Below are 13,500 nucleotides of genomic sequence, written 5' to 3'. Positions count from 1 at the left end.
ATTATTATCTGAATGGTGGCCGATTAGGAAAGGGGGAGATGCAACGAGACCTGGGTGTCATGGTACACCAGTCATTAAAAGTAGGCATGCAGGTCCAGCAGGCAGTGAAGAAGGCGAATGGTATGTTAGCATTCATAGCAAAAGGATTTGAGTATAGGAGCAGGGAGGTTCTACTGCAGTTGTACAGGGTCTTGGTGAGACCACACCTGGAGTATTGCGTACAGTTTTGGTCTCCTAATCTGAGGAAAGACATTCTTGCCAAAGAGGGAGTACGGAGAAGGTTCACCATACTGATTCCTGAGATGTCAGGACTTTCATATGAAGAAAGACTGGATAGACTCGGTTTGTACTCGCTAGAATTTAGACGGTTGAGGGGGGATCTTATAGAAACGTACAAAATTCTTAAGGGGTTGGACAGGCTAGATGCAGGAAGATTGTTCCCGATGGTGGGGAAGTCCAGAACCAGGGGTCACAGTTTAAGGATAAAGGGGAAATCTTTTAGGACTGAGATGAGGAAATTTTTTTTCACACAGAGTGGTGAATCTCTGGAATTCTCTGCCGCATAAGGTAGTTGAGGCCAGTTCATTGGCTATATTTAAGAGGGAGTTAGATATGGCCCTTTTGGCTAAAGGGATCAGGGGGTATGGAGAGAAGGCAGGAACAGGATACTGAGTTGGATGATCAGCCATGATCATATTGAATGGCGGTGCAGGCTCGAAGGGCCGAATGGCCTACTCTTGCACCTATTTTCTATGTTTTTATGTTTCTATCTCCTGACATTCCAAACGCTTTCTGTTACCTACAAAGCACCACGTGTGTGATGGAACACCTTATTGACTAGAGGAATGCAGCGTAAATATGAAAGAAGCTCAGCACTACTCAGAAAGAGCAGCCTTCTTAATTAGTACCCTATTAATAACACAGAGTATTTAATCCTTTCATTAGCAGCACATCATTGCTGCTGTGTGCTCAACGTACCCACAACACAGCAGTTACTCAGCTGGGTTACCACCAGCAACAGCGCCCAGACTGGCAACCCTTACCGTCAAAAAGGAAATGCAGCAAATAAATGAGAGTATCATCACTTGCAGCTTCCCAACAGGACACATGCCATCCTGACTTGGAAACATACGCCATTCTGCCAATCTAAATCTTGTGACTCCCTACTAAATAGGACTGAGGGATCTTCTGCCAGAGATCGCAAGGACAGCAACAGTACAAGAATGTAGCTTTTCAAAGGCAATCAAGGATGGGGAATATATGTTGCGATGGGAAATGAAAGTAATAATATACATTTTTAACAGATTAATTGCAGAATGAAAGGGAAACATCTCACTTTATGAGAACAAACAATTGGCTACCACAAAGAGCAGTTGTGCCGGACTGTGAAGCTGCATAAACGTGAATACAAAAAGGATGCTGATGGGCGTTAAAGCCCTGTCCCACGGTACGAGTTCATTTCAAGAGCTATCCCGAGTTTAAAAATATCAAACTCGTGGTAAGCATGGAGAATGAACGTAGCGGGTACGGTCGGAGCTCGGGGACGTCTCTTAGCACTAACGGCAGGTAAGCACAGGAAGACTCGTGAAGATTTTTCAAGATGGTGAAAAATGTCCACGAGAGCCCCGAATACCGACGAGTGACCATTACCGTAAATCTCCGAGTTCGAATCAGGGCAAACTCGGGAGAACTCTTGGAACTCGTACCGTGGGACACGGCTTTTAGATGAGGGATTGGCAGAAGCTCTTAAGGGATATAAATAATTGTGCTACTCTTAGATAGAAAAGGGAATATTCTACATATTTTCACTGAACAATGTGGTTACTTTTATAACTGAAACAGCGATTAGGTCAACCTAAATATCAGCAAACACTCAATTTGCTTCATATATATTCTAACAGACTTCTTGGGGAAGTCTTAATCTTGGTTGAAATAAAACATAAAAGAGCTTTACACAGATTCAAATGTTTTCATTCATGCTTAAGTTCAGCTACTCATGAAAGTTCCCTGAAGCAACGGACACAACATTATGCTACCAAGATGTTTTTAACAAGTCCAACAATATGCTAAAAACAATAATTTAAATATTGGCTAGTTGAGTATCAGGAGGGAATGCATTGCCTAAATCTCCATGGTCCTATAAATTTACTAACTGCTGTCCCAAGCTGTTAGCAAGCTGTTGTATTGTCCATCATTCAGTGATCACAGTTGTCTGAAAATTATCTTTTCAGAAACCCTTTATAGGATAATATGCATTAAGTTAACCATATCTGTCCGAACAATGATGAGCAGCATCTTGAGTGGAAAAAGTGAATTAAGTATCAATTAGAAATGGGAGGAGCTTGCTTAGAAGCAATTTACAAAGAAATATTAGCAGTTAGGTACCACACGCAAACACATAAAAGAATGGGCGTCGACAGTTCCAGGGCAGAAGGACAGAAATTAAAATCGTAGGAACTCATTTCAGATTATTGGTGGTGTAAACTGAATTCAATGCAGGTCACAGCATAATGAGGTAGAGATGGAAGGGGTGAATATTTAGAATTAAAAAAGCATAAAATTGCCATTCGAAACAATCTAACAAATTTGATTACATTAAACATTCAATTCCAATTGACTGGCTATTATGCAGTATTACCAATAAAAAGATAATTGTTCAATACGGAATGTCCATTCTTCCCCAAAAGCTTTAAATATATGAATTCTAATTATTTTGCCACAATTTACACATCAACATTGGAATTATTTAGAACAACTTTTTTTCATCCAGTCAAGAAACCTAAATATTACCTGTATACTCAAATTATTTCCGATTTCAACTGTGGGACACTGCATTATCTCAACCATGACTGTTTAAATAAAAAGGTGCATAAGACATTCAACTGTTAGTCATATCATTTCCATCAATAAATTGTGCTCTTCTATTCCTGAAGAGTGAATCCTGGGTGAGGAGGCACCGTCAAAATTTGAAACAGTGAAATTTATGGTCTGGGTACATGAAGGAATGTGAAATTCTGAATCATTTCAACAAATGGTGGAAAATATCTCCACTATTTCTAGTTTCTCCATGCATTTAAAGTCTCTTATTTTGCAACTATTCCAGTAAAGCAAGAAAGCACCCTTAAAGACTGTGCCCTTCCAAAGGATTGGGACCTACAATGGCTATTATTTCAACACAAGTATGTACTGAAAGATTTCTGATGAAGAAAAGCTTGATTTATTTGGAGAGGAAGGTGGTACTGGTTAATGAGACTGTTAAAAGGAGATTCCTTTTTAAAACTGTAAAAGGAATTTGATTAAATCAATTAGGATAAACTGGCAAGGGGACTCAAATTTACGATCAGTGGCAAAGGAATAAGATTCTTTAAATAAAAAATATGCAGTTAATACGAGTACATATTTGAAAAGATTGTGAAATTCAGTATTATCATTTAAATGAGAAAGTTGGATACATATATTGAAATGGACAATTTTGCAAAGCGGGTGAGGCCTTGCAAAGGGAGTTAGGCAGAAGTTAAAAAGCATGACCTCCAAGGTGGTGATATTTGGATTCCCACATGTGCTAGTGCGGGTAGAAATAGGAGGATAAACTAAACGAGTGACTAAAGAGCTGGTGCAGGGGCTTTAGGTATTTGAATCATTTGGATCATGTCTGGGGTAGGTGAGTGCTATATAAGGAGGGTGGAGGGGGTCCAATATTTTTGCAGGGAGGTTAGTTCACACTTCTCAGGAAGGTTTAAACTTATTTGGCAGAGGAGTGGGAAGCATAGTAGCCATGCAGCAGGTGAGGAGTAAAATGTAGATGACAAATCAACCAAATCCAATATGCGGGGCAGGGTAGACAGTCAGGTTAGGGAGCATCTGAAGCCTGGCATGTTCAAGTGAATTTACATTAGAGTCATAGAGTAATACAACATGGAAACAGACCCTTTGGCCAAGGCCGACCATGCCAACCAAGGTTCTCTGTCTAAACTAGTCCTTTTTTCCCCGCATTTTGCTCATATTCCTCTCAACCTTTCCTATCCACGTACCTGTCCAAATGTCTTAAATGTTGTTATTGTATCTGGCTCAACCACTTCCTCTGGCAGCTTGTTCCATACACACCACCCTCTGAATGAAAAGTTCCCCTCCGTTTCCTAGGTACATAGGGTGGCGAAGGTAGCACATGACATGCTTGCCTTCCTCTGATTTGGACATCATATTGCAACTTTACAAAATACTGTTTAAGCTACACTTGGAGTACTATGTGCAGTTCTGATTGCCACACAATAGGAAGCATGTGATTGTGTGGAGAATACAGAGGGAATTCACCACAATGTATTCAAGAAGGAACTGCAGATGCTGGAAGATCGAAGGTAGACAAAAATGCTGGAGAAACTCAGCGGGTGCAGCAGCACTATGGAGCGAAGGAAATAGGTGACGTTTCGGGCCGAAACCCTTCTTCACCACAATGTAGCCTGGATTGGAGGACTTTAATTATGGGGAGAGGTTGGATAACCTGGGTTTGTTTTGCCTAGTGCATAGGAAGCCGAGGGGTGACCTTAGGTATAAATAGGATTAGTGTAGATGACCAAAAAGATGGACGTGAACAATGTGGGCCAAAGTGTCCAAATCTATCTATCTATATTAATAAAAGTCTGATCTTGACCACTTCTTCTTGTTCTGTATATTAATTTTAGAAAAAACGCTGCCACTTCCGGCTGTGATTTTTGGACATTTCTACTAAACTGTGAGTCGTTTTACCGACCTGTCAGTGACCTTAATGTGGTCTGAAAATATAATTTGGAAATGCTAAAGCTGTGTTGCCTATGGTTTGGAAATGCTAAAGCTGTGTGGCCTAATTAAAGTTGCCTTGCCTAATTAAAGTTGCCTTGCCTTCTATATAATTAAAAGTCTAATCTTGACCACTTCCAGTTTGCGCTTTATATTGATTTTAGAAAAAACGCTACCACGTACGGCTGTGATTTTTTGGCCATCTTACTCAGAGTCTACATCCGCTCATCAGGTGCCGAGGATTTTTCCCATCGATGAAAATAAGAGTTATTAGTGTTTAAAAAATGTTGAGATTCTCTCTCCTGTCAATCACGCCATGAAGGCCATGCCCCTTCTGGTGGGAGGGGGAGGGACTATAAAACCCAGAAGTGTGGGCGTGGCTCAGTCTCTGCAAGATGGAGGGGGGAGAGGTCACGAGTCGCTGTCTTTAGTGGCCTTGCACCCTGCTTGAAATGGTATGAAACTGCACTTGAATTTGGTGGCCTTGCACCCTGCTTGAAGTGGTAAGAAACTGCACTTGAATTTGGTGGCCTTGCACCCTGTTTGAAATAGAATTTCAAGGAATAGCCGTGAGTCAACTGCCAGCCCACCAGCCATGAGTGAGTGAGTGAGCCACCAGCCCAAGAATCCATTTGGCTCACAATGTCTATACTAACCCTCTGGTAACCAGTCACTTCAGCCCACAACACCCATACTAGCGCTTCTGGACCTCGGCTTGGTTCTCGTACTCAGCCGGGCCCTGGCTGTGGGCGGCCGAAGCACTCGTAGACCTGGGCCTCGCGGAGCCCGGCTCGTTGTGCAGAGGGCGGGGTGAGAGTGGCGGGTACCTGATAGATTAGTACCAGAGGTGCCGCACTATAGGCAGCCCCGCCACCAATCTGTCTGTTTTTACATGTTTTTATTTATTTTTAGTGCGTTTTAATAGTCTGTGTAAATGTTCTCCGGTTTGTTTTATGGAAGGGGAAGGGGGTCGGTGGAAACTTTTTTTCAGTTTCTTACCTTGCCGGAGATGCGATTATTTTCCGGGTCGCATCTCCAGTGGCTCTGCGGCCAACCATCGATGAAGCTGAAGGCCTCCTTGGACTGACTTTGAGCCCCACCGCGGGACGCTGACTTAACATCGGTCGATCCCTTGCCTGGAATCGCTCCAACCGTGTCCTTACGACTTTGCATCGAGAGCTCCTAGTCTCGGGAGAGGCTAGTCAGGAGCTCCAACAATACAGATGCTCGTCACGTGGTTCGATCGCCCAGCGCGGGGGAGCCAACCCCCCCCCCCCGATGCAGGAGCTGATCGACCCGATGCGGGGGGGGGTCAAAACGCCGCTGGCTACGGGAGTCAAGATCGTCCCGTCAACGGAGGACTCAAGGCCCCCGACAGCGGGAGAGCAAAGAAGGGAAGAGATTTGAACTTTATTTTCGCCTTCCATCACAGTGAGGAATGTGGAGGAGTCACTGTGGTGGATGCTTATGTTAAAATGTATTTTATGTGTTCCGTTGCTTTTTATTTGAATGACTGACTTGGCAAATGAAATTTCTCGTATGTTGCACAATATACTTGGCTAATAAAATATTATTGTGATTGTGACTGAACAACCATCAATAAAATTATTAGTCCCTCTTGGGTCCTCAAGTTTTAAGAGGAAAATAATAAATACATTTTATTACATTGTAGACACAAAAACTGAAGTAACTCAGCAAGACAGGCAGCATCTCTGAGTGTAAAGTGTCCCGCTGAGTTACTCCAACATTTTGTAAACCAGCATCTGCAGTTCCTTCTTACACATTTTTTGTGCTATCCTCTGTTGGCCAGTGGAGTTATTCAGAATTTTTAAAACACAAATATACACTTCAGAAATTAATGTCATTTTGGGCATACTACATTTAATTATTTATGCCGATTGTGAAGCTGACAAAACATTCTTCCAACATATATTTGTGAAAATGGAGGGGATAAAAACAACTTTTCACAATGTACAGGTGCACAACCTTTTATCCGACGGTCCAAATAACGAAAACCTCCGAATAGCGAAAAAAATTTCGGTCCTTGAAGAAAGGTCCTTGAAAACGTTCACCGAGGGCGGCCCGCAGAGGTGACAGCGGAACCTCCGGTCGGTCCCGGTCCTCGAAGAAAGGGGAACTAAATCCCCATTCATAAAAGAAAAGGTGAGGGTATATTGCGCGGGAGGGTTAATAATTGACAATATGCTGCTGCCTGTCCGAGATCCCAGAGACCCACAGCCAGCAGCAGCCCAGCCCCGTTCCAACTACAGAGGAAAACTGCAAACTGGCCGGAGACGTCAGGACCACCAGAAGCCGCTCCCCGAGCTGCGCCCCCTCATCGGGACACCGACCCCCAGGCCCACTGCAAGCACGGAGATCCCAGACCAGCAACTCCAGCCCAGCCCCGCTCCAACTCCAGAGGAACACGCTCCCCGTATGGACAGAAGCTGATGGTGTGCAAGGGCCGTCGTGTTTTTGGGGTCGCGCAGCTCGGGCTGTGGGCGAACTGCCACTTGTCGCCGTAGCGGCCCATCGTGGAGCGGATTCCTCTGGAGTTGGAGGGGGAGGGAGGTATTGTGCTGTTTGATGGCCCCCTGCTATCCCAGGGACAGGGAGACAGGACGTTCACCGAGGGCGCCCGGCAGAGGTGACAGCGGAACCTCTGGTCGGTCCTCAAAGAAAGGGGAACTAAATCCCCATTCATAAAAGAGAAGCCGAGGGTACATTGCGCGGGAGAGTAGGAATCCAAAGACAAAGTTGAATTAGCGTTCACCGAGGGCGGCCCGCAGAGGTGACAGCGGAACCTCCGGTCGGTCCTCGAAAAAAGGGGAACTAAATCCCCTTCATAAAAGAGAAGTGGAGGGTATATTGCCCGGGAGGGTATATCGCCTATCTGGAAGAAACCGGACATTTTTTCCAGGATGTCGTCTGCACACCAAAGCTCACCAGTTTATGTTTAAAGTTTTACTTTACGTTTAACTCGTCTTTATTATTTATTCGGGGGATTCAAGAATCCCCGAGCTAGGCCGCCTATGTATCGGGAGTCTACCGTGGGAACTCTTTAACTCAGGGAGGCAGCAGCAGATTGTCGCTCCCTTCAGTTTCCCAGCGACAGTCACCTGCCACGGGAGAGAGATCATGCACTGTTGTAGGTCTCCTTTGCACGTCGGTGTTTCTGTCTTTCTCCACTCATTGTTGGCCCCATCTGTCACCATCCCCATCTACACCCCTCTGCTTCCCGGCCATGTGTGTGACCCCTTCCCTCCCCTCTCCAGCTCCCCGCTCATTGCACCGGCGCGGGGGCTTTGTACTGTCTTCACGTCGGCGATGGCAGCAGATCGGTGCGAGTCACCGGAGACGTCAGGACCAATTGGACGTCGATGACCAGGCCCACCGCAAGCACGGAGAACCCACAGCCAACAGCAGCCCAGCACCGCTCCAACTACTTAGGAACCTGGGTTGCGGATGACGGGGCGCAGCTCGGGGCGTCGTAGGGGCCCATCGGGGAGCAGGTTCCTGTTGGTCCTGACGTCTCCGGCCACCTGCCATCCTCCGGGAACTGTACCGCCCTTGCAGGAGAGTGGGGTTGTTTGCAGTTACAGAGGGAGGGGGCAAGGGCGGTACAGTTCCCAGTCTCAGCTCCTGTCCAGGGGGGTGGCCGGAGACGTCAGGACCAACGGGACACCGACCCCCCAGGCCCACTGCAAGGACGGAGATCCCAGAGACCCACAGCCAGCAGCAACTCCAGCCCAGCCCCGCTCCAACTCCAGAGGAACACGTAGGGGCAGAACCTGATGGTGTGCAAGGTAAGTCTTGGGGTGGCGGATGAGGAGGCGCAGCTCGGGCTGTGGGTAAACTGCCACTTGTCGCCGTAGCGGCCCATCGGGGAGCGAATTCCTCTGAAGTTGGGGGGGGAGGGGGGTATTGTGCTGTTTGATCGCCCCCTGCTATCCCAGGGACAGGGAGACACAGCGGCTTTTTAGAATCACTTCCAAAGTTCTGCCCACACAGTCAGTACACCTCTCCTACACTGCATTTCATACAAACATTTATTCTGCAAGAAAAAACTACATTGAAGACTCAAACTCGCGACCGAGTAACTGCCGGGATCAAGGCGCAAACTCGCGACCTTAGATCGCCTAAGGGCATGTAGCCCCGCTAGGGTGACATGAGTGCGGGAGGTGATTCAATGCTGCGGGCACATTTACAAATTGAGGAATTCATTCAACACACTGCATTTCATACGAACATTTATTCTGCAAAAAAAAACCTACATTGAAAACTCAAACTCGCGACCGAGTAACTGCCGGGATCAAGGCGCAAACTCACGACCTTGCGGATATGAGCCGAGCACTCTACCACTGAGCCAGCCATTAAAATCTACGCTAAAAAATTTCCATTCCGAAGACCGACAAATTCTGAATTACGAAAAGTGTCTGGTCCCAAGGCTGTCGGATAAAAGGTTGTGCACCTGTATTACAAAATTGTGTGTGTTGATTTAAAAAAGTTATGTATAACTGATTTAATTCCCAATTACATTTTATCTTGCACAATGTTTACATTTTTCTTTCACATAACAGGACCATCTTCACTGGCTGAATTTCACAACCTGACAAGTGACCTATTTTTATCTTACACTGTTTCTTCCTTCTCTTTGACACCTCTCATTTGTTCCATTTTGTCTTCCTTCGCTCTGTAGTGGTATGTTTTTTCTTCTGCTATCATTTTTGAATTCATTCTCTGAAAGTTACCGTTTCAGCTTTTGATATAGTATTTTCATCTTCTAACTTTGACTGTCTATTTAGAGGTGAGTATCACTTTGGCTGTCCATCCATGTGACTTGATTTACAAAAACTTTTACTGCAATTAGACCTTAAATATAGTGTGCAGTTTTGATCTCTTTGTCTTCGATATTCATTAGGTAGAGGGAGCACAACAAAGGTTCATCAGATTGATTCTTAGGATGGTAAGGACAGGATGTAATGAAACACATTCTGGGCTCAAATACTTTATTCCTCCTCATTTCCTGATTAAATAGACTTTGCCTATACCAACTCTCAAGTTTATAAAATGATAAGTGATCTCATAGAAACACAATATTTTTACACGGCTTGACAGATGCTGAAATAATGGTTCTTCTGGTTGGGGCGTCTAAAACCATGCTCCAGTCTCAAAATAATGTGTCAGACATTCAGGATAGAAATTATAAGACTTCTTCACACAAAGAATGGCACATCTCTCAAAAAGAATGTGGAGGTTCGTCACTGTTTATTCATGACCGATCAATAGATTTTGAATATTAATGGGATCAAGGGAAAGGATGTGTGGAGGAAATTACTTTGAAGTAATACTTCAATTCTAATTTTACTGAATGGTAGAGCAGGTGAAAGGCATCAAATGCTTTTTTTCCAGCTTCTACTTATTATGTCTGTTCACAACCAAAAGCTTCTCTGCTTGTAAACTCAACAGTGCCTTATTTTCATAATGCATAGAAAATTGATTCTCACAAATTTAATTGAGTTTTTTTTGAAGGTGACCAGGTACACTTGGAACAGCTATAAATTCAAATATTTTTCCAGGACTTTCAAGGTCCAAAAATCCAACTTTCAAGGACCAAAATCCAGCAAACATTGATGGTTTATCAGACTTGTATATAAATTGCTTGATACTGGTTGATTTGATTCTGTACCAAATAAAAGTAAGTAAGAAGGTTGGCTGGTCACCATCTCAGATTTGATTGAAAATCATGTTTTGCACACCTCTGGTACACAGCCGAAAAATCAACTTTCAACTCAAAGTTCCTTCAAAGTTATGAACCATTGATATCACTCGAATTATTGCCAAATGCCCACTGGAATTTGGTGTTGAGACCTTTTTTCTGTTATGTTACTTTTGTGCTCTAATGAACAGACACTAATTTTCAAGGAAATCTGAGAAGATGATCAGTCCATTTATTAGTCCAGGTTGCACAGAACGACACTAAACTACATAATAATTACACACAAGATGGTTAACTTATCGATATTCGTACTTCAATAGAGCACTGATGGTCCATTTTCTCATCTCTTAGTTGTTCAATCTGAAATCATGATAATGGAAAACTTTGCTTTTCAACCAGTCCCTGCAAACCTGTACAAACCCTGCAAACCTGTATAGGTGACAAAGGCTAGATGTGAAAAGAGAGACAAAAGGGTATCGGATAAGGAGAGGTTTGAAATGTAAATGGAGGGTAGGATATGTATGAAAGGGATGGGGGATGGTGGAAATGAAAGTGCAGAGTTGGAGAAAGTAGCAGGGTGACTAGGATGGTGAGAGATCGTGGGGAAAAAAGTGTGCACACAGGGTTGGGACACGGGGACAGAGAAGTGGGGTAACAGGGCGATATTACATGAATTTGGTGAATTCAATGTTCATTTGTTGAGTTGCAAGTTACCCAAGCGGGATATGTGAGGTTATCCATTTTGGTGGCAAAAACGGGAAAGCAGATTATTATCTAAACGGTGGCCGATTGGGAAAGGGGGAGATGCAGCGAGACCTGGGTGTCATGGTACACCAGTCATTGAAGGTAGGCATGCAGGTGCAGCAGGCAGTAAAGAAAGCGAATGGCATGTTGGCTTTCATAGCAAGAGGATTTGAGTATAGGAGCAGGGAGGTTCTACTGCAGTTGTATAGGGTCTTGGTGAGACCACACCTGGAGTATTGCGTGCAGTTTTGGTCTCCAAATCTGAGGAAGGACATTGTTGCCATAGAGGGAGTGCAGAGAAGGTTCACCAGACTGATTCCTGGGATGTCAGGACTGTCTTATGAAGAAAGACTGGATAGACTTGGTTTATACTCTCTAGAGTTTAGGAGATTGAGAGGGGATCTTATAGAAACTTACAAAATTCTTAAGGGGTTGGACAGGCTAGATGCAGGAAGATTGTTCCCGATGTTGGGGAAGTCCAGGACAAGGGGTCACAGCTTAAGGATAAGGGGGAAATCCTTTAAAACCGAGATGAGGAGAACTTTTTTCACACAGAGAGTGGTGAATCTCTGGAACTCTCTGCCACAGAGGGTAGTTGAGGCCAGTTCATTGGCTATATTTAAGAGGGTTAGATGTGGCCCTTGTGGCCAAGGGGATCAGAGGGTATGGAGAGAAGGCAGGTACGGGATACTGAGTTGGATGATCAGCCATGATCATATTAAATGGCGGTGCAGGCTCGAAGGGCCGAATGGCCTACTCCTGCACCTAATTTCTATGTTTCTATGTTTCTATGATATGAAGTGCTGTTCTTCCAGTTTGCATGTGGCAGACCAAGCACAAATGTTCGGCGAAACAGTCCCTAGGCTGTACAAAAAGGACTGCTGGAGCTTCCATTTGCTCACCATTTTAACTCCCTTTCCCATACAGAGATTTTTGACCTTGGCCTCCTCTATTGCCAGAGTGAGGTCATATCAAACTGGAGGAACAGCACCTCGTGTTCCACTTGGGTAGCATACAATGCAAAGGTATGAACATTGAATTTTCCAATTTCAAATAATACTCCCTAAACCCCCTCCCTTTCCACTGCGCCCAAAATCCAGTGCACACATTTATTCTACCAATCTTCCCCTCGCCTGTCACTTGCCAGGCTTTGCCCCACCCTCACATCTCTTCCTTTTTTATCTCCCCAGATTCTGCCTGACCCACTGAGTTCCCTTTATGTCTGAAAAGGCAAATTACAGGGTTTTTATTCCCCTTTACAGATGTAGCTTGACCTGTTAAGTATTTCTGGTGTTTTCTTGTTTTATCTTGTTCAAATTTGCTCCACCTGTTTCTTCAATCAAATGCATTACTTTTATTTTGCCTTTTCCTCTGGGCTAACTCACTAGCTGTGCCCACCAGCAGATTCTTAGTTTTTCCTTCACAATATTTCCCCTCATTGACTGGTTGTTCTGCTGGGCCTTCCCTCATTCCCTTCCGAATTCCTCATCTTCTAATCATCTCTTCTGCTAAGTCTGCCAATGTGGCACTGACAAGATGCTGATGTGTCAGACAGGTTAAAGCGGTTTGCTGTTCCTTGGGTGAAGAAAAGTAGTCACTCATTTAGGTGAACGGAAACAAATCACCTCTCTGATCACCGCCAGAGTTAGATTGCAGTTGACTGAAGCTTGCTGTGTAGGGAATATCTCGGATGTTTGCCATTTTTAAAGTGCGAAACTGATTATAAATTACTCATGGGGCAATGATGTGAATTTTATTCAGAATCTTCTCTCCGTGTTAAGGTTATGTTACCTGTCTTTGACTCTTACCTGGGGAATTGCTCCTTCAACATTTTCAAGCTCTGCCTGTTGGGCCGCAGCCGTTCCAGATACCTGGCTATCTCAGCATAGTCGGCCTTGCTCATGATCATTCCGGTAGCCTGAATCTCCCGCACCAGCACACAGGCCCTGCTCCAGCTCAAACCTTTCCCGCCGCGGAAGCTCCAACCTTCAGCGGGGCAACAGCAACGCAACATCCGATTGACTCCGAAGACGCCGCTAATGTCAAGCACTGTACAGCAATCGGCGCTATCATTGGTCAGTCGACGAGCGCCCTTGGAGACAGGCCAGCAGACGGTCCATGGCAACCAGCAGCTGAGAGGATCCAGGACGCAGGATCATGAAACCATAGGATCTTTGATGAATGTACGGGAACTTTTTAAAACATTTTTAAAAACTGTGGGATGTGAGAAGCTGTACAGTTATACTGCGCCTTTTGCGATCTCG

The 13,500-nt window shown here is 44.6% G+C and overlaps 1 protein-coding gene across 7 annotated transcripts in view; it reads right to left on the bottom strand.

The window, feature by feature from the left end:
• cdin1 (CDAN1 interacting nuclease 1) overlaps positions 1-13,286 on the bottom strand; it is a 177,841-nt gene extending 164,555 nt beyond the window's left edge. For 2 of the 7 annotated variants that reach the window (XM_055640703.1, XM_055640701.1), the window contains exon 1: positions 13,045-13,286. In XM_055640703.1, the coding sequence (XP_055496678.1) occupies positions 13,045-13,250 (206 nt within the window). In that variant the 5' untranslated portion in view covers positions 13,251-13,286. Of the gene's footprint in view, positions 1-10,804; positions 10,853-13,044 lie in introns of all 7 variants that reach the window. The other 5 variants (XM_055640704.1, XM_055640705.1, XM_055640702.1 and 2 more) reach the window with 4 other exon arrangements.
• Between the last annotated feature and the right edge of the window lie 214 nt (positions 13,287-13,500).

This window comes from Leucoraja erinacea, chromosome 9 (assembly GCF_028641065.1).
Source record: "Leucoraja erinacea ecotype New England chromosome 9, Leri_hhj_1, whole genome shotgun sequence".
In the NCBI taxonomy this organism is placed as follows: domain Eukaryota; kingdom Metazoa; phylum Chordata; class Chondrichthyes; order Rajiformes; family Rajidae; genus Leucoraja; species Leucoraja erinaceus.
This window is presented reverse-complemented; position numbering and strand designations above follow the sequence as displayed.